Consider the following 25,099-nt stretch of genomic DNA (forward strand, 5'->3'; position numbering starts at 1 on the left):
CCGAAGCTGGTTTCTGTCATTTGCTGTAGTTTTTATCACGCTGATGTAAATTCAAATGCTTGTTTTAAAAATAAGTTTGTGTTTAGTTATTTAATGATATAAAAACGGTGGTGTCAGCTGTGATATCGTGTGATATGCGCATTCTGCGAGAGGAGGGCGGGGTCTTGATTTCGCGGCTTTACTTCCTACTCACTACTGCGCAGGACTGGTCCCAAAATCGCTACTGCGCAGACTCAAGACCCAAGATGTCAGCGCCGTATCGGGACACTGGCAGCTTCACTTTTCACCAATGGAAGAAAGCGAACAGGCGTCGTCCATCTTTTTTTACAGTCTATGGTTAAAATGGCCACTTTGTAGGTGTGAGCAAAATGTGCTATTTTGGGTGTGTCCTTTAAAATGCAAACTAGCTGATCTCTGTACTAAATTGCAGTGCCGTGGTTGGATAGTGCAGATTAAGGGGTGGTATTATCCCCTTCTGACATCACAATGGGAGCCAAATTTCAATGACCTAGAAGCACTGGGGACCCAATTATAGCACTTAAACATGGAAAAAGACAGATTTTCATGATATGTCCCCTTTAACAAGTAGGTGTTCACTGATGAAATTCATTTGAGACGTGTAATAATTAGCATAAATGTATTATGGTAAAAGTAATTCACAGTTTAGTCCAGTTAGACTATGGTGCATAATGCATTTAACCAGTTCTAAACAACTGAAATTATTTTAATAGTGCTTTTGATTATATTTTTATTTCATTTTAAATATTATAAATATTCAATTAAAAGTAAAATGTATATTTAAATGAAGTGTTACTGGGCTGTTTAAATGTAATGAGGTACAAATGTGCCGTACAGTATATTGTTTTATCGGTGTTTTGTTGCCATTGTTGATTTGACCACTAGGAGACAGGCATGCTGTGATCAAGTGTATGCACTGACACACGCGTCCTCTTCCGGGTGTATTTGAAAAGACTTTCACTGAGCTGTGGAGGGACTCAGTGTGCTCGAATGATACAAACAGCAGCTCAAACTCAAGCGAAAATCATTTATATGAAAAGAGCTGTGCAACAAGACAGGGATCAGCTATAAACTGAGTGCAGGTGAGTGCTGGTGAATACAACCAACTGTTGCATTCGTGCTGATTTATGATGGCAGGTATGATAGCTTCAGTAAGGCTTTTACTGTTCAGGTTTAATCCACTGGCACTGGGAAAAAGTGATTTAAGGAAGTTTAAGCTATAAGACGGTCGAGTTAGTTCAGATCATTTTACGTCTTAGATCAAAAGATCCGACGGAAAACCGATTGTCAGCCAGTTGTATTTATGACACTGAATGTGTGCATGGTCAAGGAAGTTCGGAGCATTAATATGTAGGTGGTAGAGAGTAAAAGCACAGGCAGATAGAGTTTTGTAAGGTAATACGACTGAGGTGGGTCTGGCATAGGAAGTACAGTAACTCAATCGCAACTTTATGACGTACTGGCGCAACAATGCAGCAACATTCAACGATTGAGTCCCAGAAAAGAATAAAGCAGTGTAATTAACTAGCTCAACTTGTATTTGAGAATCGAATGTTTTTTATTTAGACGTTGGCGTGTTAGTGTACCATTTTTGTGGATTGAAAAGTAGAAAAGCGTTTACGTGTCCATGACGCGAATGAACGAAAACTACTATGGAAACGGCTTGAAACGCGTCACGTGACTGGACGTTCCAAAGAAGAACGTGACCTAAATAACATTTGGATGTCAAGCCTTCGTTTTAGTAGGGTTTTGTAATTTCTTGTCCATGATATTTACACGGTCGTTTCCTTATTTTAAACTTAAAGGAACAGTGGGCTTCCTTCTACTATTGTCTGTGGCATGCATTTACCATCCCTTTACCCTCTTTTGGTTTTATTCTAACAACTAAATAATATCTTTTAAAATAATTTATATTTTATTTCATGCATTATTTTGTTAACTGACAGCAAATTATTACAATTTAATCTCATTTGACAAGTAGTTAATTATAATCTCAAAAACTATGGCCCTTTCTACATCTTAAATATAGTTCCTTAATCTATTCTATGCATCTATATTGCCATCTGAATGTGGTCTTGTATAAATGACACGGATGACACAGCAGATTGATAGTATTACTTTGGTCTTAAAAACATTTTTGCATATCATTTTAAAGAGATATTTAAAAAGGGATTTCTAATCATGCTAGCTTATGTAACTTGAGCTTCATGATACACATTTCATATTTATATAGGTTAATTTACCTCATTTGCAGTTATGGACATCATGGGCAAGTCCCTAGTGCACCATACCATAAATACCATAAACCAGACCATAAACACAGCATTATTCATAAATAGATAGTGTCTTATCATGAGCTGCTCTTAGAACATACAGTATTTCCTGATTCTTGAAACCATGTAAAGTTACCAGGTAACTTTGCTGTCTCTAAACCATGTTTTGGGTCCAATGGGTAGTGATTTTCTAGATTACTTATAAAAAGTTGTTTAAATATTATCTACATGTATAAATGTTTTTTTATTAACGGACACATTGATTTCCTAACAAAATTAGTATTTTTGTGTAAAGATATGCAGGATATAATCTAAGTTAAAGGGACACTCCACACTTTTTAAAATTATACTAATTTAACCATTTGATTTTTACCATTTTGGAATCCATTTAGCCGATCTCCGGGTCTGGCGCTACCACTTTTAGCATAGCTTAACACAATTCGTTGAATCTGATTAGACCATTTAGCGTCACGTCCAAAAATAATCAAAGAGTTTGATATTTTTCTAATTTAAAACTTGGCTCTTCTGTAGTTACATTGTGTACTAAGACCGACAGCTTGACGCTGTGACGAGCACCCACCAGAGGAGAAAGAATTTGGTGCCTTCGGACATGCACATTTTTAAGAACATTTTTATATTTCAAAATATGCAGTGAGGAAAATAAGTATTTGAACACCCTGCTATTTTGCAAGTTCTACCACTTAGAAATCATGGAGGGGTCTGAAATTGTCATAGTAGGTGCATGTCCACTGTGAGAGACATAATCTTAAAAAAATCCATTTTAACTATGTATTTGTTTGATAAAGCTGCAAATAAGTATTTGAACACCCTAAAGTCAATGTTAATATTTGGTACAGTAGTCTTTGTTTGCAATTACAGAGGTCAAACGTTTCCTGTAGTTTTTCACACCCTTTTTTGGCACACTCCTCCACACAGATCTTCTCACAGATCTTCAGTCAGGTTTCTGGCCTGTCGCTGAAAGAAACCGAGTTTGAGCTCCCTCCAAAGATTCTCTATTGGGTTTAGGTCTGGAAACTGGCTAGGCCATGCCAGAACCTTGATATACTTCTTACAGAGCCACTCCTTGGTTATCCTTGCTTCGGGTCATTGTCATGTTGGAAGACCCAGCCTTGACCCATCTTCAATGCTGTAACTGAGGGAAGGAGGTTGTTCCCCAAAATCTCGCAATACATGGCCCTAGTCATCCTCTCCTTAATACAGTGCAGTCGCCCGTTCCCATGTGCAGAAAAACACCCCCAAAGCATGATGCTACCACCCCCATGCTTCACAGTAGGGATGGTGTTCTTGGGATGGTACCCATCATTCTTCTTCCTCCAAACATGTTTAGTGGAATTATGACCAAAAAGTTGGTCTCATCTGACCACATGACTTTCTCCCATGACTCCTCTGGATCATCCAAATGGTCAATGGCAAACTTAAGAGGGGCCTGGAGATGTACTGATTTAAGCAGGGGAACCTTCCGTGCCATAGTTCTGGGCTGAATTCGCACCTTTCTTAGGATCATTGAGATCTTGCATGGAGCCCCAGTCCGAGGGAGATTGACAGTCATGTTAAGCTTTTTCCATTTTCTAATGATTGCTCCAGGAGTGGACCTTTTTTCACCAAGCTGCTTGGCAATTTCCCCGTAGCCCTTTCCAGCCTTGTGGAGGTGTACAATTTTGTCTCTAGTGTCTTTGGACAGCTCTTTGGTCTTGGCCGTGTTAGTGGTTGGATTCTTACTGATTGTATGGGGTGGACAGGTGTCTTTATGCAGCTAATGACCTCAAACAGGTGCATCTACCCTTACAAAAATTAACCATGGTTTTACTACAGTTTAAAACCAAAAAAAACATGGTTACTGTAGTAAAACCATGGTAACCACAAAATAACCATGGTTTCAAAAACCATAGTTAAAGCATGGTTAGTGTAGTAAAACCATGGTTTTGCTCATAGTAGTCAATACACCAAAAAACCATGGCTACTACACTTTTACCACAATAAAAACATGGTTAATTTTCATAAGGGTAGTTTACGATAATAAATGGAGTGGAGGTGGACATTCTAAAGGCAGACTAACAGGTCTTTGAGGGTCGGAATTGTAGCTGATAGACAGGTATTCAAATACTTATTTGCAGCTCCATCGTACAAATGAATAGTTAAGAGATCATATATTGTGGTTTCTGGATTTTTTTTGGATTGTGTCTCTCACGGTGTGGACGTGCACCTATGGTGGCGGTTTCGGACCCCTCCATGATTTCTGGGTGGGGGAACTTGCAAGGTGGCAGGGTGTTCAAATACTTATTTTCCTCACTGAATGTATGCATTATATATATCAGTGGTTCTCAAACTGGGGGCCGCGAGATGGTGCCAGGGGGGCCCCAGTTTTATGACATTTTATAAAATACATTAATTTACCATGAATTCTGTGTAGTTACACCTAAAAAAATAAGGCTACTAACCAACAGCACTACTTTGTATAATTTAAAATGTTTTGTTTAATTAAAATTTTAAGTTTTAGAAATGGTTTTGTCATAAATTTTCTTTGGGGGGGGGGCCGCGATGGAATGTGCAGTACACAAGGGGGGGCAGCATGCTGAAAAAGTTTGAGAACCACTGATATATATGCATCAATGTGTGCGCGTGCACATACATATGTGCATGCACACACCCCCGTATAGATAACTTTCATAAATAACGTTAATAATTTGCAAGCTGCTAAAATAAAGCATACAGAAACATCAGCTAAAATGAGCTATAGGGTATATGATTATAATCAGTGCATGTGCATGTTTGTCAGTGATTTATTTATATTAGGTTATTATATTACAGCATTTAAAGAGCACAGACCTACGCAAAAGAGGTGTATTTTATTTGTGAAATGCATTGTAATGTGTTATATTATTAGAATGCTGTCCCATTTTAAAATAAAGCACAGCAATGAGATTTGAGAGTGTTTCTCCCTTTTCAGGAAAAGTATTGGAATCGCAATTCTTGATTTGGTATCGGTACCGAAACAATAAATTTGGTACCGTGACAACACTAATTGCTAGTGGTTTGACCTATAGAGTAGACTTTTTTTTTGTTCTTTCAGAATCCCTGGCTAAAACTACATCCACAGTTATTTCTTGTGAGTTTAGCACAATAAGAACACCTCCTCTGGAAAGACTTAGTTGCTCACATGTATGTTTACTTTCAGGAATGTCAGAAGCTAGTTTTGATTCAGAGAAGAATGCCTCACAGGATAAACAGTCGGACCCTACAGAACAGGGCCCTCAAAATACAGATGACTCTCTGAGGCAATCAGAGGCAAGCGAAAACAAACTGGACGAAACAAACATGACTGAAATTGACATCAGTGAGAACAAGGAAGTTGAAAACCACAACCATACTATGAACAATGATGGTAACGAAGATAAAAATGAGGATTCTCATGCCCAGGTTAAAACTAGTGAAGTCCTTAAAGATCGTAAGGAAAATGCTGATATAAAAACTACCACCAATGTGACATCTATGATGACAGAAGCTGATGTAAAGGTGATAGTAATGATATACTGTATTGAAAACTAGTAGCTTGGCTGGTATTCGATCACCTTCATACATTTTGCTGTGATTTCAGGCATAATAAGATGAAAAAATAATCTTTAAATTTTGCCTGAATGCTACAACATGATGATATGATGCAAGCATCTCTCTTTCTATTTTAATCTCTTTGTGAGGGGTACCCAAACTTGGTCCTGGAGGGCCAGTGTCCTGCAGAGTTTAGCTTTATCTTGCCTCGGCACACCTGCCTTGAAGTTTCTAGTACCCTTAGTAAGACCATAACCAGCAGCTTCAGTTGTTTTTGATTAGGGTTGGTGCTAAACGCTGCAGGACACTGTCCCCCAGGAAAGATATTGGCTACCCCTGTTCTATTTCTGTATGTGCACATTTCTTTAGTCTATTCTATTAAATCTTGCATGGCTATTGCTGCTGTTATTTCTTCTGCTGTTATCTCAGATTCATCCTATCTTTGCTGGAGGTGTATGGAAGCAAAGCCTTGTGTTTTAATATTCATTAGACCTACTGTTTGTCGCTTAGCATTTATAAAGGGATCAGGATAGCGACTGTCTTCAGTACAACTTATCGGATTGCTGTTGTTTCTGTTCTCTGTGTTAGTTTGTATCTAAGCAACTAAACTCTGGGGGGACTCTTATGCTGGGCTTAAACCCGGTGCTGTGTTCATTAGATCTGCTAGTGAGCATTTAACTGTGCAGCATTTAAAGGAACACGCCCACATTTTGGGAATTTAGCTTATTCACCGCATCCCCCAGAGCCAGACAAGTCCACACACACCTCTCCCATCTCCGTGCGCGCTGCAACTCCGTCCGACGCAGCCCCCGCCAGCCCAGCCCAGCACAAAGACTGGAAATGCATGGCTCCAGCCAGCACACTGCTCCCAACAAGCGACAAAATAACGTGATCATTTTCCTATTTATGTGTTGTGATTTGTATAGTCAAACCGTGTACAAATAACAAGGTGATATGAGACACAGCGATCTTTTAACAGTATACATACTGAGAACTATATTCTCTGAAGACGAAGCACTGCCGCATGGGCGGAGTGATCTGCTCGCAGCACGCGAGAAGCCCCTGGTGAGGAGCAGAGAGTTCGGTCAGAGTTGTGCAAATCACTCCGCCCATGCGGCAGTGCTTCGTCTTCAGAGAATATAGTTCTCAGTATGTATACTGTTAAAAGATCGCTGTGTCTCATATCACCTTGTTATTTGTACACGGTTTGACTATACAAATCACAACACATAAATAGGAAAATGATTGCGTTATTTTGTCACTTATTGGGAGCAGTATGCTAGCTGGAGCCATTCACTTCCAGTCTTTGTGCTAAGCTAGCGGGGGCTGCGTCAGACCGAGTTACAGCACGCACGGAGATGAGAAAGGTATGTATGGACATATCTAACTCTGGGGGATGCAGTGAATAAGCTAAACACCCAAAATGTGGGCTTGTTCCTTTAAGGAAGGAAGGGGTTCCATAAGCAAGGATTAGACATGACTGAAAAGATAATACTGGCAGTCATTGATGGACAAATGAACTCACTTAAGTAAAAATAAAATGATTTTAATATTTTTATATGGCCACTGATCTACTTTGAATTGCTGTATCTGAGAAAGCGTTTCTGGCTAGTGACCTTCTGGCGTTTAGGCATCAGGTGGCTTTAAAATATTCATACTTTGAAACTGGACACTGCTGTTTTCACCAGCCAGACAAGTAACAGGTCTGTCAAGAAAATTCAAATCACTGAGACGGCCATCTGACTTAAGGGAGAAATTTTTGTATTTCCAAATTCCAAAATTCATGTTGCAAACCTGTTTGACCTTTTTTCTCTGTGAGCCACAAAAAGCAGAATGTTGTGAACTAAAAACTCACATACTGATTTACTCACATTGCATCTGTGGCTGGTTAGTTATATTTATTAGTCTTATTTTACACCTGTTATTAATCTTTATACCTATAACATTTTCACCCTCATGCTTTAAAGGGACATTTCTTCGCTAGAGACATTAATCTTTATTGAAAGTGGGTAATATTTGTAGTCGAAATGTAACATAAATTTAGAAATTATGCCTATTTGACTGAGAAAAGACAGAACATGACTTTAGGGCACATTTGTATGGAAAACTAAAACTACCACAATGCACAGCTCTGCAAGCCACTCCCATGCTCAGCACTTGTGCTCGTAAGCCGAAACAAGTCTTTGAAATAAACATGCACAAAGTACCTCTACTTGCCCGGGAACATTCATCAAACCTGATCTAATGCGGAAATGTTATACTGAAAGCACACAACGAGAGTACAGCACTACTAGTCCGTTCAAGCGCGAGCAAGGCAGAGGGTTGCGGCGTCTTTTCCCGGGGCTCCTCTACGCATCCGAAGCCCAGGCTCCGGCCTACTCCTCTGGCTTCTGTTCCTCCATCTGCCTCAGCTCTTTGCTGTATTGTGGATCATAAAGGTGCCACGTACAGCGGAATAGAGCATTGCGAAATCACCCTCTTCCATATCATATCGATTACCTTCCGCTATTATTGTGACAAGTTATTGTGAAGTCTGGCTCGCTCCACAATGTCTGTTAGCTTAGCTTAGCATAAAGATGGCGGCTGATAGTTTTTTTCCGTCTGTGTTCGTATATTTTCGTAAGTCCCACCCACTGATCTCTAATAGGTTTTTAGCGTGAGTGGGTCCCACCCATAGCCCCCACCTTGGAAAAATGAGGAATGAGTGTCTGTAGTCTTTCACCCTTGACAAAGATACAGCAGTTCCTTCTTTCAATGATGCAAAATGATGATTTTTACATCATTGAAAGAAGGAAGTGCAACACTGAAATCTGTATTTGTCCCGTCTCAGGGGAAACTGAGTGAATGATGCACGACCATTCAAAAACATAACTGGGGTTCTACCGAAGCTTAATGCAATCGGTGAAGTGTCCCTTTAATTGTCCTATGACAAATAATCCTGGTTATCTACAACTTCGGAAAGCATCTGTGGCACGCTATCGGATGCACTGAAAGTTATGTGGGCTTGTTCGGAAACTGCTAAAAGGCTGCCATAAAGTGATGCTAAAACTCTAACACTGTTTTAAAAGTATAAACAATGACACATATCTCTTAATGTGGGACTGGTGTAACATAGTCTGTTAACAACCCACCCATGTTGTGACTGACAAACTTGTAAATGTCTCGCCAGACTTAACCACTGAAATGCACCTCACCTTGTCTTTTTAACCATTTACCCTCTCCAAAACCACACCTTCCAAAAGTGCAAAATTGACATGCAGAGGGGCTTCCCAAGTTCTTCCCAATCTGATTCAGCACAGTCTCGTAGACTAGTGTCATTTTTCAGGACACTCATTTGTGTAATAAAGAAGAACCACGAACCGTACCAGAGGTACATTGAGGATGATTCATTTTAAGTCACTAAGCCTAACAGCCTTAGCTCTGGACTTGTTTGGGTGAATTGAATGAGTAAAACCATAATTGTCTGGGGTATGTCAGGATATCTGTAAGTCAAAATGTTTTTACATGTCTTTTTCCTTTTTTAATTGATTGGAGTTTTGAAAGAGTAGAAAAAGGGAAAACCAAGGGTGTGTCCCTGCTGCAGGATATGAAACGTATTTCTGCAACTTCTACTATAGAGGGATGATGTATTTTTTGTAGACCCACTCGGAAGTTAGCGAAACACTGGTTCCCTTGCGAAAAAGCCCATTCATTTTTTTCTTACCCATAGACTTTTGGATTATCACAAAAAATCTGTATAACAAAAGTTAAATACATTTAGGGGCCGTTTCCCAGTCAGGGTTTAGATTAATCCCGGACTACTAGGCCTTAGTTATTTTAGGACATTTAAGTAGTACAAAGAACAATACTGATGTGCATTTTGAGGCAAAACAATGGTACTGATATGTTACAATATGTCAGTGCAAGGTGTTTTGAAATTAGGGTAACTCAATCATGCATTTTAGTCTGTGACATTTTAGTCTGTGACTACACTCTAAAAACAAACGGTGCTAAATAGTACTAAAAGTGGTCTTTGGCTCGTAATCATAGAGGAACCATTTTTAGTGCTATATAGCACATATGAAGCACCTATGAAGAACCATACGGGGGTCATATAGCACCACTATAGCACCAGATATGGTTCTACAAAGCACAATATGGTTCTACACCGGTGCTATACAGGTATTTCATCAGTGCTATATGGCACTTAAAATGGTTCCTCTATGATTACGAGGATAAGCCTTGTCCAAGAAACTTCCCTTAAACATTTTGTAAAAGGGTAATCCTCACAGATGAATATGAAAATGAAACTTTTATGAAATTTGGGTAAATGCATTTACTAGTATATAAAATGCAGAACTTTTACTTCAAAATTCATAAAAATTCAATCTGTGAAGAAGATGTACTTGTTGGACATAACGTGTAAATGACATTTTTGTTAAACAAACAAAATATTTTTTGATATATAATTCAAAAGTCTATGGGAAAAATAACAGGCTTCTTTGCGAGGGAACCAGTATCCCTGCTAAAAAAATACCATTACAGAAAATTACAATGGTTTCTATTAAAATACCAATAGGAACCATTAAGTTTTACCATTAAAACCACTACACTGTAGTGTGTTTTGGGCCATATTCCATTAGAACCAATCTGCCCTCCAAAGGCTAAGTGCAGTATCTACGCAAACACTGAAACTGAGAAAAATGGCTTTAAAGTTTTTTACACCAGCCAGTCAAACATGTTACTGCAATTTTGGCACACACATTTCTCTGAAATGGGACAAAATTTAACCAGGAGACTTTGTCACAAGACACAACAGATCTCACAAAGCCCATTTTAACCCTTAACTCAATTTTGACCAAATGCATAGTTACTGCGCTTTCGCTTTGTAGGGCAGCAATACATAGAACCAATACATGCCACTAGAGACCAACAAAGACCAATACACTGTAGTGTGTTTTGGGCCATATTCCATTAGAACCAATAAAATTCCCAATAAAACCAAACCAGAATTTCTGTGATGGTGTCTATTGGTGTTTTTAGCAGGGATCCCACTAACTTCCAGGTTAGTATTTTTTACTACACTTTATCAGTTAGTATTAGCAGTGCCATAGCTGGACTGGTAATAGAGTGGAAATTGATGGATTGCTGATTGATCGTGTGTTGTTTTCTGGTCTTAGATCAGTCTGGCAGAGAACAGACAAATAATTTAACAACCAGATTCATTACAGTACAATTGGTCAATTGACACTGCTCTGAATATTTTTGTAAGGCAGTAGGAAACTAAATGATTCCCTCCCTCGAAGTGTTAACTTGTAGTTTTTATTAAAGCTATGTTTATTAGCAGATTAAACTATTTGGATACATAACAAAATATATTAGTTTGACTTCTCAGCTTTTCAGCATGTATGGTTGTGGAAGCAAGATTTTTGTTCTTTGCCAATTTATAATTAACACTGGTGAGTTATCCATAAATTCCCTCTCATTCTCTCATTCTTAGATGTTTTCACAATGCAATGTCATATATTAATAATCTGTTTTGGCAGTGTTGGCACCTTATACGTAATCAAATGTGGTGTCAATATATAATTGATGAAAATGATCACCAGGTGGCAGACTAAGCTTTTCTTGTTCCTTTGGCCGTATACTAGCTCTGTCAGTGTGATCTTATTTATTCCAAAGCAGTTTTCTTGGGCTGTGGCGCTGTAGATGTGCAATGCTTTCTGGTGGTGGTACTGCTCTGCAAGCTTTCAGCCTTACAACTTTAGTGTAGTTTTTGTTGCTTAGTTATTGTCTTTGTGTTTGTACTAAAGGTGGCTATGGCAGAAGAGGCCAACAGAAGCCCAGCTGCTCAAATCTCAGTCACCAGAAACGGAGAATCGGACAGGGGTCACGAGGATGTGTTTCATAGGGTAAGACACACTACCCATAATTCACCGGCACACACAAGGCCACACACTCCGACCTGAGCTGAGCTCTTATTCACTCCAGATGTTTCTCGTCGTGAACAGATGTCTACCAACAATATTCTCATTTAGACACAAACATTGCATGAATGTTGCCAGTGTACTATGTACTGATGATGAGCAACAATGACAAGGAATATGTTCTGTGTTCTTGTCATGACTGTAATTATGTTCTCAATACCTGGGAAAGAAGAACAGACTGTTATATAATTTACATAGTAAGCATAAAAACATGCTGTATATACTGTAAGTCAGCATAGTTGACCACATGATAGGTCTTAGTTGAACAGACAACAAAAGAATAGACATATATATTTACTAATTTAATGATCGCTAAATCAATACAGCAGGGCGCTGAATCATAACCAACCATTAAACAGGATTTGTATTATAGTTCCTATTATTTTGTGGATTATGTTGGTTTGCCCAGCCCCACCTCCAGTTTCATGTATTCATTTTGACATTTACTCTCATTTGCCCTAACAGTGGGCAGACAGTGAGCTCAGTTTAGAGGAGTAGCTATTTGGTCTACAGTCTGTATACTGTTAACCATACTAAGTTGTTAGTATTTTTTGAATAACCACAGTATAGATCTGCTCCCAGAAAAAATCACATAAGTTTTCAATTTGATACATTTCACAGAATTTAGCAGATTTTCCCTTGCTAATTCTTAACAAAAATACGAAGGGTAGTATTGATCCAATAATTCTGTGTACACACCAAAAGATAATCGGCTAATTTTGGGCAGATTTCCCCCCCTACCGACAATCCTAGCTATGTCCCAATTATCTTGATGGTTCTACAGATTATCTTATCAGATTTTCTCTTGGTGTGAGTTGTGTTAAGACTGTCCGAACCTGATCGGAAGAACGTCGGAGCTGCCCCGATTGCAAATCGTAAATATTTAACATGTTTAATATTTACGATCAGAAATCCTGATGTATGGGAGGAACCCCGAGGACAAACGCACGTATGCTCTTGAGATTATCACGTGAAACGAAACAGTATCCAGTCAGAAAGCGAGATGATGGAAGATGGAAGCAGTTATGGCGCAGCACAAAGTGAAGTTGATGCAAAGTGAACTTGTACAGACCATTTTTCCGCTGTCTCCACAACTTCACCCAAACCCTTTTCTTTTTCCCTTGAATTTTCTGTGAAAATCATTCCAAGCACTATCATTGAAATTTCTTCCTGCATATCGCCCGCCATGCTTATTCTGAAGTCTCGCGAGATTTTGTGAGATTTCATGTGTTCACAGTCGAGACTCTGGTTGAAAATCTGTTTGTGTGTGGTGTGCTGTCTTTGACACATTATGGGACACCAAACACTATAGGAGCAAAATGGTTAAAGCAACACTAAAGTTTTTTTTACCTTAAAATAAGGTCGTTTATCCACTCGAAACAGCACTTTCACATTCGCTTTGCAGCCCTCTATCGGCCAAAACCGCACTAAAGAAGTTTCCAACCGTCGGGTCGCGATCCTGTTCGAGTGAAAACTACAAAAATTTGCTTTACGGCAGACCTACAATCCAATCAGAGCCAGCTTTGCTGCAGTAGGCTAAATTATTTACGACAGTTGTAATGGACAATTCCGCTTCCAAACTGTAGGGGGAGCAAAGAGCAAAAACTCTAGTGTTGCTTTAAAGGTGCAGTGTGTAATTTTTAGAAGGATCTCTTGACAGAAATGCAAAATAATATACAAAAATATATTATCAGGGGTGTATAAAGACCTTTCATAATGAACCGTTATGTGTTTATTACCTTAGAACGAGACCTTTTTATCTACATACACCGAGGGTCCCCTTACATGGAAGCCGCCATTTTGTGTCACCATTTTTCTACAGAAGCCCTTAACGGACAAATATTTGTCTCCGAAGATGACATGTTTGTCCGGTGGCAGCTACCGTAGCTTCTCTATGTGTTTCAAAAGCGATGGGTGAGCAGTGGACTAAGCCGTTGGTTTCAATTCGCAACCTCACCACTAGTTGCCGCTAAATTTAATTTTACACACTGCACCTTTAAATCTAGGATTTTTTTATCATCATGCTAGTGGTCTATCACAATTTGAAAATGTTATAAGATGTAAAAAAAAAAAACTTTTGGTGTGTATTCAGCATAAGCAAGTTTATGAAATGTCAATATTTAAATATTATCAGTACTTAATAATTTTACAACATAATGGACATTATTGCATGATTAGATGCACCAAGCTTATTCATGTGCTTGACAACATTATGTTTACCTTTGTATTGCTTTCATTGCATGATACATGTAGTTGCATTATTTCATAAATCGCAGCTTGAAATTGGCAAAACTATTTGTGTAGGTACAGATAGATTGATCAGTTATAAAAAAAATAAGAAAAAGCACCCAGGCTAAAGTACTATAAGAGCAAATATACAAGATAAATTATGTGATATTTGACTTTCTTTCCTCATAGGGATGTGCCACATACTATCCCTGGACCAGACACGTCACACTCCAACAATTCACCTGAAAACTATGCAGCTACTGAAGGAGTGGTCCAAATGCATCCACACCCAGGTACTGTTTAATTCTTACCTTAAGCAGGCTTTGTATATGAATTTCAATTGTGTATAGCGTTCATCCACTTGCAAAAAAAGCTTGCCACAATTATGCTACAATCGAATGCAAACTTACAGGGTCTTTTACTTCAAGCATTTGTCAACCATTACTAGACAAGAGAATAGCTTCAATATCCTTTTAGTATACAGTGCATCTAAAATGAACCCACATTTCGTTCATTTGTTTGACCATGTTGTGAGTGTGATGTGAAGAGGAGGGATTTGAATTTGAAAAGAAATGTGTTGTTCCTGTCTCATTACAAATTCATCTGTTATCCTTTTTATCTGCTGTTCCTTTCATTTTTTCACCTTGCTCACGGTGTGAATTAATTTGTTGGATGGAAACCTGGCAACCTGTCCATTAGATGTAGTTTAGATTAGATTAGATGTAATTGCTGTCCACCCCTTTCATTATTTACTCCAGATTACACTGGAACTGGGTTCTCCTCCTTGCTGCATATCAGCTAGTGATTGGAATTGGTTCAATGCATTTTATTTAAAGAGACCATATTGTACTGTACATTTCTGTAGAGTTGTTATTTTTCCCTTGAAGTCTGCATACAGTGTTGGTTAAAATCTCCATGTATCCATTACCATGTTTCCAATTTTTCTTTTGTCAAACACCCTACCTGCTCCCGAGAGGGAACGCCTATTAAACGTGTGCACGAGAGAGAGCATGCACGAGCCTCTTCTCTTTGCTCTGTTTACAAGTTGCTGCCGGCATGGCTCATACATTGAGATGTTTACCATGTCTGCGCGGTTCGTGACTTGTGCCAGGGCTAGCATCGCTAATCATTGCTTACATCAACTTTTACTAGCAGTGATTTTAAATGGATTTCTAATTTCAAATAGCATGACAAACTTTACTTCTCAAGTAGAAACTTGGGACTGAGGCATCAGTGGGAAGCCAAACCCGTGCATTTAGCGCACGCCACTGTGAGAAATATTTTCCCAAAAACACTCTGGTCTTGTTTCTTTCTTCAGAGGCCTTTCTCTTCTTGTCATGCAATTCATAGACACTTTTGTGAACCTCAGACATTTCGAAAAAAACACGGTGAGAACGCAAGCTTCAATGAATGGCTGAAGCCTAGCCCACCACACATATGAAGAGTTTGGTTCCAAAGCGCGATAAACGCCATTTTTGAAAAAAATGAGTTACTGCCAAAATCAGTATTATATTAGGTCAGTAGTTAAAAGTAAATTCTTAATTTTACGCAAAATCCAATATCCGCCGTGTTATTCTGTCATCTTTTCTCCCTTTTTTCCCAATATGCGATAAGCGCCACTCCCCCTTTTTTACAGAACGCAATAAATCCTACAGCGCACCATTCACGCAATGTAAACAAACATGGCGGCGCGCTGAGTACATGGAGTCCTAGTTTTCCTCATCTACTTTGTACTTCGTGATCAACAAACAAAACAAAATAATACTTTAATTGCATTCATAAACCTGTGGTGGTTTTCTGTGACGGGAAAGAAACGTAAGCCATCAACATCTAATAATTTCTCTGAGAGGCACTCGGGAGATGGGTGCTTGTTCTCCTGACAGCATCAAGCTTCTCATGCTAACACATTGACCCCAGAGGATCTTATGAAAAACTTTCCATAATTTTACTCAAAGTCAACGAAAATTGAGCAGGACCAAAACATTTTACAGATGATCGCTGTGAAAAACGTTAAGCGAGGACGTCAAGTATAACCGCAGAAATGACAGTGTTTTCTTAATATGACAAAGTAAGTATTTTGATTAATGACATTAATGTTTATATTTTTAATTAGTGTGTACAACTAGTCAATTAAATGAATATAACATGGCAAAGATGAATGCACATTTATATAGGCTATTGATTCAATAGATTTTTAACATTTTGAATAAAAACTTGTCATGGATTTATTGCATTTTGTGGAAAAAATAATCCGTTTTTATAATAAATCTTTGAAAATCAACATATGGATTTGAATTTTTTATGTTCATATAACCTAAAGATGCTATGTGAAAGTTTGTAACAGAAAAAAGTTGTTTTCATTTGGTCACTTTCTTGGTATAGAAAACACGTTTTTACCAAAATTTGTCAAAATGGATTTATTGCGTTTTGGAACCAAACTCTTCATATACACCTCAAAGTGCTCATGTGCAGAAAGCGAACCTAGGGACGAGCACGTACGACGGCCTTACGTCAACATATCATCAGAATGATTGACAACTGGGATGACCAATAGTCTTGATAATCCACCCGGAAAAAGAAAATCTTCCGCTATACCTTTAACACCTGAGTTCGATATTATAATAGGTTGTTAGTACATCATAGGCAAACGCACATACAGGTCACATGACTAAGAAAACTATGTCGGATGTTGTATGGCTAATTCAATAAAAAATAGCACTTTTCAGTTGCTCCTAAGCAGCTTTACATTAAATAAAAATGAAGAAAACACAGAAAAACAACAAAAACATAGCAGGTTTCTAAATATAGTTCAGGATGGAGTATTTGAAGTTATTTAAATTTATTTCTAATTTAAATAATATAAAAAGTAGTACTCCATTCTAAACTATATTATGAACATAGTCTACCGAATAATGCAATTAGTAATACTCCAATTCCAAACTATATCTTTGAATCCAGAAATTGAGTACATGGAGGTATTCAAAATTTTTTCCTGATTGAAGGATGTGTTAGCCAATAATATAATAATAGAACTAAAGTGAAGTAGCAATATCTGTAAGATAGTAACAAGACCATAATAATGAAAGCAGTCCAGATGTATGCATACTGATGTATATAGAACATACTGATTTAGTGGTCAAGATGTACTGTATGTACTTCAGTGGGTACAATTACGGACACAGTGCTTGTCTTCATGGTGCAACAACTTTTGTTGCAACATAGGAAGTGCAATCCATCTAAAGGTCCTTTGAAATTGTATGTCTCTTTTACATGTAATTAAACATTGTGAACACGACTGTGGCATGGTGTTTTTCACATAGATGCTTCGCCTTCTGTGGCTGTATTTAAAGGTGGGGTGCACAATCTCTAAAAGCCAATGTTGACATTTGAAATCACTAAACACGCCCCTACCCCAATAGAATCTGGATCTTCTTTTAATAGACCCGCTCCACACATCCACAACCCAGGCAATGTCGGTAATGAGACACGCGCCCCTTACTGCAAGGTGTGTTTTGGTACTCGACCGACTCCCTTTTCCAAAGCATTTTTTTAATCATGCACCCCGCCTTTAAAAGAAGGTTTTTTAGGCTCTGTGTATATAACATGAATTCATCGGTGACCATTTTAGGGGCGTCAGGCCAAGCCACCAAACCTACAGTTGTTCCCAGTCATGCGGCAGCCAGCCGGCTAGCTCGCAGCATCAGCGATAGTCAGGTGGAGACACAGAAAGGTACCCCATAACCGAAGATACCGTCCTTATCTCTTTACTAACGGCATTGACAGTTTTGTTTCAGACCCTACCATCATAAAGACCAAATTTGCATCAGATTTTTTTTACAGGTGTCCTGCCGTTGCTTTGTAGTGTAGTAGATGCTTAACTTTATGATGGTGATTTTAATCTTGCCAGCACTGGGATCTGATTTCTTGCTTCTTGTCACTTTTTATTGACTTATTTTGGTGTAACCTGATGTATATTGCATTTCATAAATCAATTAGTCTTTTCCTTTACAGGTTCGCTAATGCCAAACAATGCATGGCTTCGACAATTCCCAACCTGTTTTCCGACTTTAAAAAGCAACACACATTTCCGATCTACACAATTAAACCTCTCTATGCTCTGGAAAATCTGTTCTCAAAAGCTTTTGCTCAATATCTAGAACTGATTTGTAGCTCAATTTTGTTTAAAACTTATCGCCAATGATATTATAGGACTTTTTTCAGTGTGCTAGTGGCCATTTATGACTTAATCTATCCAATCACGACATACTCATAACATCAGAGGGCATATTTCAGTCTTTGTTGTTTATGCCAGTTTGTAAGCATAACTATAGGATGGTGCATTATCTTTCATAAACACATGTTTTTCTACCATCAGGTGCTCTAAGAGAGCAACAGACAGGAGCCGTGGTCCTCTCTGATGACATGAAGAGCCCTGCTTTGGAGAAACTGGAGCTGGTGAGAAAGTGGAGCATCAACACGTATAAAGTGAGTCATTCATTGTTCTGCTATGACGGCATCTACATTAGCTAAAAAAGCCTCAACAATCTATTCAAATGTTTATTTTTTTAGGAAAAGTTATACTATTTAGCTGCAAGTAATTTAAGAAGAACAGAAAGGTTGTGCACAACACTAGATGTACAATTGGAAGAGGTTGAAACTGTTGCCTAGAGGTTAGGAGCTGTGGTGCTGTTTTGACTTATCCAAATGTTGCTTTTTCAAATAGTTATATTTTTATTATTTTAATAATTTGGTACACATGCGTCCACGCTATGCCCACACCCCTTTTAGGCCATTGTTCCTGCCTTTTGTTAACACAGGTCTCCGCAATGTTTCCGCAATGTTACAAGGTCCCCTTTTAGAGGAGCAATCCTAGAATCAATTATGGGACATGTTTGTGGAAATTTTCTGGGTTATATCGTCTGTTATTCTACCTCGATAACAGACAATAATGGTAACAGAATCGACACTGACTAATTCAGACAACAGGAAAACATGATTTTCAGCTACGTTGTTATAGGAAATATTATATTGTTATAGCCTGTAACATCAAACAAAATTATTTAAAATAATAAAAATAAATAACCTTGTGATGCAGAAAAACGACTGAAAACCAAATATTCCTGTGATAATACAATCACCCATATCTTTCCTGGGTCTGTTTTCTCCTATTGTTTCAACCTTTGTTTAACAGATTGTATTATGTCACTCCCTACAGTGCACTAAGCAGATCCTGTCAGAGAAGTTAGGTCGTGGCTCCCGTACTGTAGATCTGGAGCTGGAGGCTCAGATCGAGGTTCTTCGTGAAAACAAACGCAAGTACGAGCACGTGGTCAAACTGGCCCAGACGCTGGTCACTCAGCTGGGACAGATGATGCTGACGCAGAGACAGCTAGGAGATGCATTTGCTGACCTCAGTCTCAAGACACCTGAGCTACATGTATGTATAACAAAAATATTAAATGATGTTTCATCTAAAGGCACCATTAGACTCGCTACAACGTTCTTCATTCTTCACTCCATAACAAAAAGACAGCGCAACAGTATACCTCTTCATTCAGCATTCAGACTATGTCCACACTGCTGCGGCTGGTGTTTTAATAATGTGGACACGGTTTGCCTTAAAGTAGACGGATCCCCAGATTACATTTACCTATTATGCCTATATATAGCTTTGTCAATGAGAAGGAATAAAATTAATTCTGATAATACAGTATAACTGGATACTAACACAGTATCATTTATTCATGGGACTCTTTTAGATAGACTGTGGTGTTGACTGACCGCCACAAATACTAAATACTTTATGAGCAGTGCTTTAAAGGACAAGTTCAGTATTTTACACTTAAAGCCCTGTTTTCAGATTGTTTATGATGTAGTTGAACGGTTTTGACTGAAATTTGGACATATGATGCTGGCCCAAGAATTTTCGGTTTCTGTTCTATCATCCACTACCTCTACAATGGCTGCATAGGTGCACTGGAACAATCCTTCCTAAAATGCATTAAACTTTCGTTTACAAAGATGTGAAACTCACCGAGTGGTCAGGGGTGTTCACTGATATGCTCACACAAAAATCGCTGCAAAAGATGCTTTCCAACAGGTGTTTTAGCATTTGTTGTAAACTTGTGGACCTATTTTTCCAAACGCCTCACACTCGTATATTCTTCCGCTGAGAGCTTGAATAATAAACACTCCAGCCCAGTTGGTGGCGATAATCCGCCTTTGCCAATTGCAAGCATACAAACAACTCCATTTCCGTTTCCGGAGTAATATCGTACCTCACAGCACATCTAATACAAGTCAATGGACCTGGACAAAAACTACGATAAAACCTGTTGGAAAGCATCTTTTGCAGCGATTTTTGTGTGAGCATATCAGTGAACACCCCTGACCACTCTGTGAGTTTCACGTCTTTGTAAACGAAAGTTTAATGCATTTTAGGAAGGATTGTTCCAGTGCACCTATGCTGCCATTGTAGAGGTCGGAGGTGATACAACAAACACCCGAAAATTCTCGGGCCAGCATCATATGTCCAAATTTCAGTCAAACCGTTCTATTTCATCATAAACAATCTGAAAACAGGCCTTTAAGTGTAAAATACCAAACTTGTCCTTTAATCCTTTAAGGAAGAACATTAGTTGTTTACTTGTTTTATTGCCTTATTTTTGTTTTACTGTCTTGTGTGTTGGATTTTTGTGTTACATTTTTATCCAAATAGAAGTCAAAATGTTGAATGGTCTGACAGCTCACAGATCCACATTTAATCGCAGAGCGTTTTTTTTTGTGTGTGTGTGTTTCAGGAGGAATTTGGCTACAATGCTGAAACCCAGAAGCTTTTGTCAAAAAATGGAGAAACACTTTTAGGAGCTATCAACTTCTTTATCTCCAGCGTTAAAACTCTAGTGGATAAAACAATAGAGGACACCTTGATCAACATCAAGCAATATGAGGCGGCAAGGTAAGAAACTATACCATTGAATACCACTGTATACTGTTATTAGATCTTTTGCAAAATAATCTTTGTTTTGTACGGATTCTTCTTTTTTGTTAGGATCGAGTATGACGCGTATCGCACAGATTTAGAGGAGCTTAATATGGGTCCACGTGACGCTAACACGCTGCCCAAGATTGAGCTGTCGCAGCAGCAGTTCCAGATTCACAGAGAAAAATACGAAAAGATGCGTACGGATGTCTCGGTCAAACTTAAGTTTCTAGAAGAGAATAAGGTAGGTGAATTCAGCTGTAATATGAAATGCATTTTCTTTCATTAACCCTCATAAGCCCCTATTTTCCTGTATACGAGTTCCCTGGGGGTAAAAATGACCCCAGAAATTAAAAGGGTGATTACCAAAAATATATACATTTTTAATGATACAAATAATATATATATTTTTTGTTTACTTCCCATCTATACATTAATGCTGTGTTTTGGGAGATATGTTTTGTACCCGTTTACAACTAAATTCCTCAACTACACCATTAGCTTGCCTGTAAAATATCAAATTTTTGTGAAAAATTCACATAAATTATTATCTAAATTTGATTTAAATTGTTTTTAGATATTGATCTAGATGTTATGTGGTGAATTCGATCATCATTTTGACCAGCAGATGCCCATAGAGACCCATTCATTTTAATGTGTGTGGCCAACTGCGCAACATCAATACTTTAGTGAAACGTTTTGTGAATTTATGTTTTTTTATATAAACATTAGAAAGGTCATTAAAAATAAAAATTATTTCAAATAGTATAATTTTTTGTAGTTTTTGATGCATTTTGAAATGTCCTTTTTTTAACAAAATGCCCAGAAATTTGACTAAATGTTAGGGTGTTTATCTGTGTGTCTGTCTGTGTCTGTGTGTGTGCACGCGTGCGTGGGTGCGTGTTTGTGACCTTGTCTTTTTGTGTGTGTGTGTGTGTGTCTTTATGTGTGTGTAAGTTTTACTGTGTCTTTGTGCGTGTGTGTGTGTGTGTGTTTGTGCGTGTGTGCGTGTGTGTGTGTGTGTGTGTATGGGCATTCACACACCTGTGTGAGCATTGTACATCTTTGTTTTGCATCTGTGCGTGTTTTTTGCCAAATTCTGTAAAAAATGCTCTCTGTGGCAGTCATACCTTTGTGTCTTTGTGTGTGTGTGTGTGTGTGTGTGTGTGTGTGTGTGTGTGTGTGTGTGTGTGTGTGTGTGTGTGTGTGTGTGTGTGTGTGTGTGTGATTGAGCATGTCTTTTCTATATTGCATTTTGTGCTGTAGTACCAGGCCTACCTTTCTGTGTCAAAATTTTCAGATTTATTCTGGATGCATTGATTTTATTTGATGAATAACAAGAAAAAAAAGATTTTTTGTAAATCTCATTAATTTCAATTGGGGTCATTTTTATCCCCAAACTTGGGGTAAGATTGACCCCACGGGAGTTATTAGGGTTGAAGAATAAATCCATTAATAAGTGTTGGTTGAATTTAGTATGAGTAATGACCAAAGAATTGTAAATTTCTATTCCTAACGTACTTCTTTAGCCAGAACGTGTATAGGTACTTTGTAAGTGTACCCTCTGTTAAAAATCCCGACAAATTTTCTTAAAATCCTTCACCTTGTAAACATGATGCAGATGTTTATTCATGTTCGTTTTTTTACACAAATCTGTCATTGTAAAGACAAATATGATAACTACTGTATATTGATTAAAAGGTTAAAATTTTAATCAAAATGTACAATTATAAAATATATATTGATTCTTGATTAACCAAACGACAAAACAAAATGGATTCGGAAAAACCCATGCTCGGAACCGTTGACACTGTGTCACTGTGTAAATGTAGTTATTGTTCTTGGCATGAATAGCGCTTAAGTCTCCTGTTGGAATGACATTCTTAGGAAGTACAGTTAGTCATAGATCATTTTTATTCCCTTTTCCTTAGGTGAAGGTTTTACACAACCAGCTGATTCTCTTCCATAATGCCATCGCAGCATACTTCGCAGGCAACCAGCAGCAACTGGATCAGACCCTTAAACAGTTCCACATCAAGCTCAAGTTACCAGGAGGAGACATCCCCTCTTGGTTAGAGAGCAGCACTGATTGAACCTCCATCTTCCCCGTATATTGTCAGGTGGTATCTATGAGGATAGCAAAATGCTTGAAATATGTACACTCCATAAGAAAACCAAATGTCCAAAAAAGCAAAAATGTCTTGCAATCATTCCTTTCCGTTTTTCACACCTTTCAGGACACTAAAACCTGTCAGAATGTATAAGATGGGATACTATTTTGATAAAAGAGAGAGATGTGTTTAGCTCCTCTCTTTGCTACAATATATCTGACTTTACACTTGATGTTCAACTTTAAGGAAATGCGTTGTGGCCTCTGTAGAAGAGTTTACTAAAAATAATAATACTCTTGTTTCTCAATCAATTTACCAGCACTTTATGGTGTAAGAAAAACAAACGCACAGATTAATACATATTAATAAAAATGATTTAAGAGGCCGTGTAAATGTTTAGTTTGTCAACACAGACCATTCCAAATTGAACTGGTATTTGACCAAACAAGACCAAACATTATCAGCTTTTTATAGTTAATAATGAAGATAATTCTAGATTTAAGGAAATAAACTTGACCTTTTACCCATTTGTAGACCTCAGTACTGTCCACCTCTCCTAACATTTTATATAACTAATAGTTGGATGCACAGAGGTGTAAATATCCATACTGCTTACTTCAAGGGCAGGTGAAATCTGAATGGGGTAATCGGTAGTAAATGTAAAACAGAATTGGAGTTTTAGTATGCTTTATTTACTGTTGTGATACTAGAAAAGGGGTGGGATAATCATAGGTTACAAAATCTCAGTCTTAGCTTTTTTATCTTTCATGTTTGCTATACATTTTGAACCTTTTGTAGTACCCATGGGAAGTGGATGGGGTTTCAGTTCTGACTTGATGTGCCTTTCTGTCAAATTCAGTGTTGTCAGGTGTTTCAAAACCAAAAAACACCCCATTGCCATCCCACAGAGAGCAAAACACACATAATCACACAAACATATTTTAACCTTGCTCAGCTTTTTGCAAGACCAGCAACCTCTATTTAAACTGCACTTGAAACAATCGTTATTATGTGTAACCACTTTTTATTCCACTTTCTCAAGTCAGGAAACTATTTTGTACAAAATATAAACCAAATTGACTTGAAATATAATACTATAGCATCTGCCTCAGTTTTTAAAATCTTTATTTTGTGTTATGTCAGATTTTCCTCTGTACATGTCATCTAAACCAAACAAGTTCTTTCAATCATTCCTTTCTGCAATGTCCAATCAAACTCACAAGTGATAATTCAAATGTAGGCATTTTAAAGAATTTATATCATGCGGTTTGCAAAAAAGGGTATCACAAGAATCAAAGGATCACTTAAATAAAGAAAATGGCATATGGATGCCAAAATTATGTGTTGAATTTCAGTTTAGTTTTATTAGTTACTTAAATTATATTCAAAACACATTGTGAATATTAAAATTATGAAGTTGTTCATTCTTTGCTACACCTCTGCCTTATTACCCTTTATTTAATGTAAACTAATTTAATGTTTACTTCACTTCTGTCCCAGCAACAGACAGACACCAATGTACAGAAAACGTGTAAGAGCTTACATGTGTAAGCATAGAAACACATCTATATATTTGTAAAATCTTGTATTTTACATGGGTAAAAATAATGTTTCTCTGTGTGTTTCTTTTCTTTTTTCTCTTTACTTTTTTGAATATTTGTTGATAAATGATGGATTTGTAACAGGCATTTAAAAAAGTCCTTCATGTTGATAATGAAAGAAAATAAAACTTCATTCTTGGGTCTTTTGTGATTCATTTATATTGATTTCAGTTAAGAGTGGTTTTGTTTTGCTTGTTTTCTTAAATCAGATGCCTCTTCCTGTTTCTCATCAATTAAAACATTCTTTGATTTGTATCTTTCACTATGAAAAATATTGTTTTATTAATAAACCTAAAAAAAAGTTCCTGCAGATGGCACTGTTCCCTTTTAGTTCACAAGCAAACCTTTAGCA

At 37.7% G+C, this 25,099-nt stretch overlaps 1 protein-coding gene across 3 annotated transcripts; it reads left to right on the forward strand.

Annotated features, from left to right (window-relative positions):
* Positions 1–904: 904 nt before the first annotated feature.
* Positions 905–24,889, forward strand: arfip1 (ADP-ribosylation factor interacting protein 1 (arfaptin 1)). Of its 3 annotated transcripts, XM_073864138.1 has the most exons (10): positions 905–1,100; positions 5,488–5,825; positions 11,651–11,742; positions 14,237–14,346; positions 17,682–17,783; positions 18,429–18,538; positions 19,269–19,490; positions 20,854–21,011; positions 21,105–21,279; positions 22,967–24,889. In XM_073864138.1, the coding sequence occupies exons 2-10, from the start codon at positions 5,490–5,492 to the stop codon at positions 23,126–23,128; spliced, it is 1,467 nt and encodes a 488-aa protein (XP_073720239.1). In that variant the 5' UTR covers positions 905–1,100; positions 5,488–5,489; the 3' UTR covers positions 23,129–24,889. The 3 variants fall into 3 exon arrangements, with proteins under 3 accessions (XP_073720239.1, XP_073720243.1, XP_073720245.1); XM_073864142.1 differs by lacking the exon at positions 17,682–17,783 and having other exon boundaries at positions 907–1,100; XM_073864144.1 differs by lacking the exon at positions 5,488–5,825 and having other exon boundaries at positions 907–1,100.
* Positions 24,890–25,099: the final 210 nt, after the last annotated feature.

The sequence above is a fragment of the Misgurnus anguillicaudatus genome, chromosome 3 (genome assembly GCF_027580225.2).
Source record: "Misgurnus anguillicaudatus chromosome 3, ASM2758022v2, whole genome shotgun sequence".
Taxonomy (NCBI): Eukaryota; Metazoa; Chordata; class Actinopteri; order Cypriniformes; family Cobitidae; genus Misgurnus; species Misgurnus anguillicaudatus.

Coding starts and splice junctions, on each gene's coding strand:
- arfip1 (XM_073864138.1), top strand. CDS start 5,490: ATGTCAGAAGCTAGTTTTGATTCAGAGAAGAATGCCTCACAGGATAAA. Junction 5,826..11,650: donor TGACAGAAGCTGATGTAAAG/GTGATAGTAATG, acceptor TTTGTACTAAAG/GTGGCTATGGCAGAAGAGGC. Junction 21,012..21,104: donor AAGCAATATGAGGCGGCAAG/GTAAGAAACTAT, acceptor CTTTTTTGTTAG/GATCGAGTATGACGCGTATC.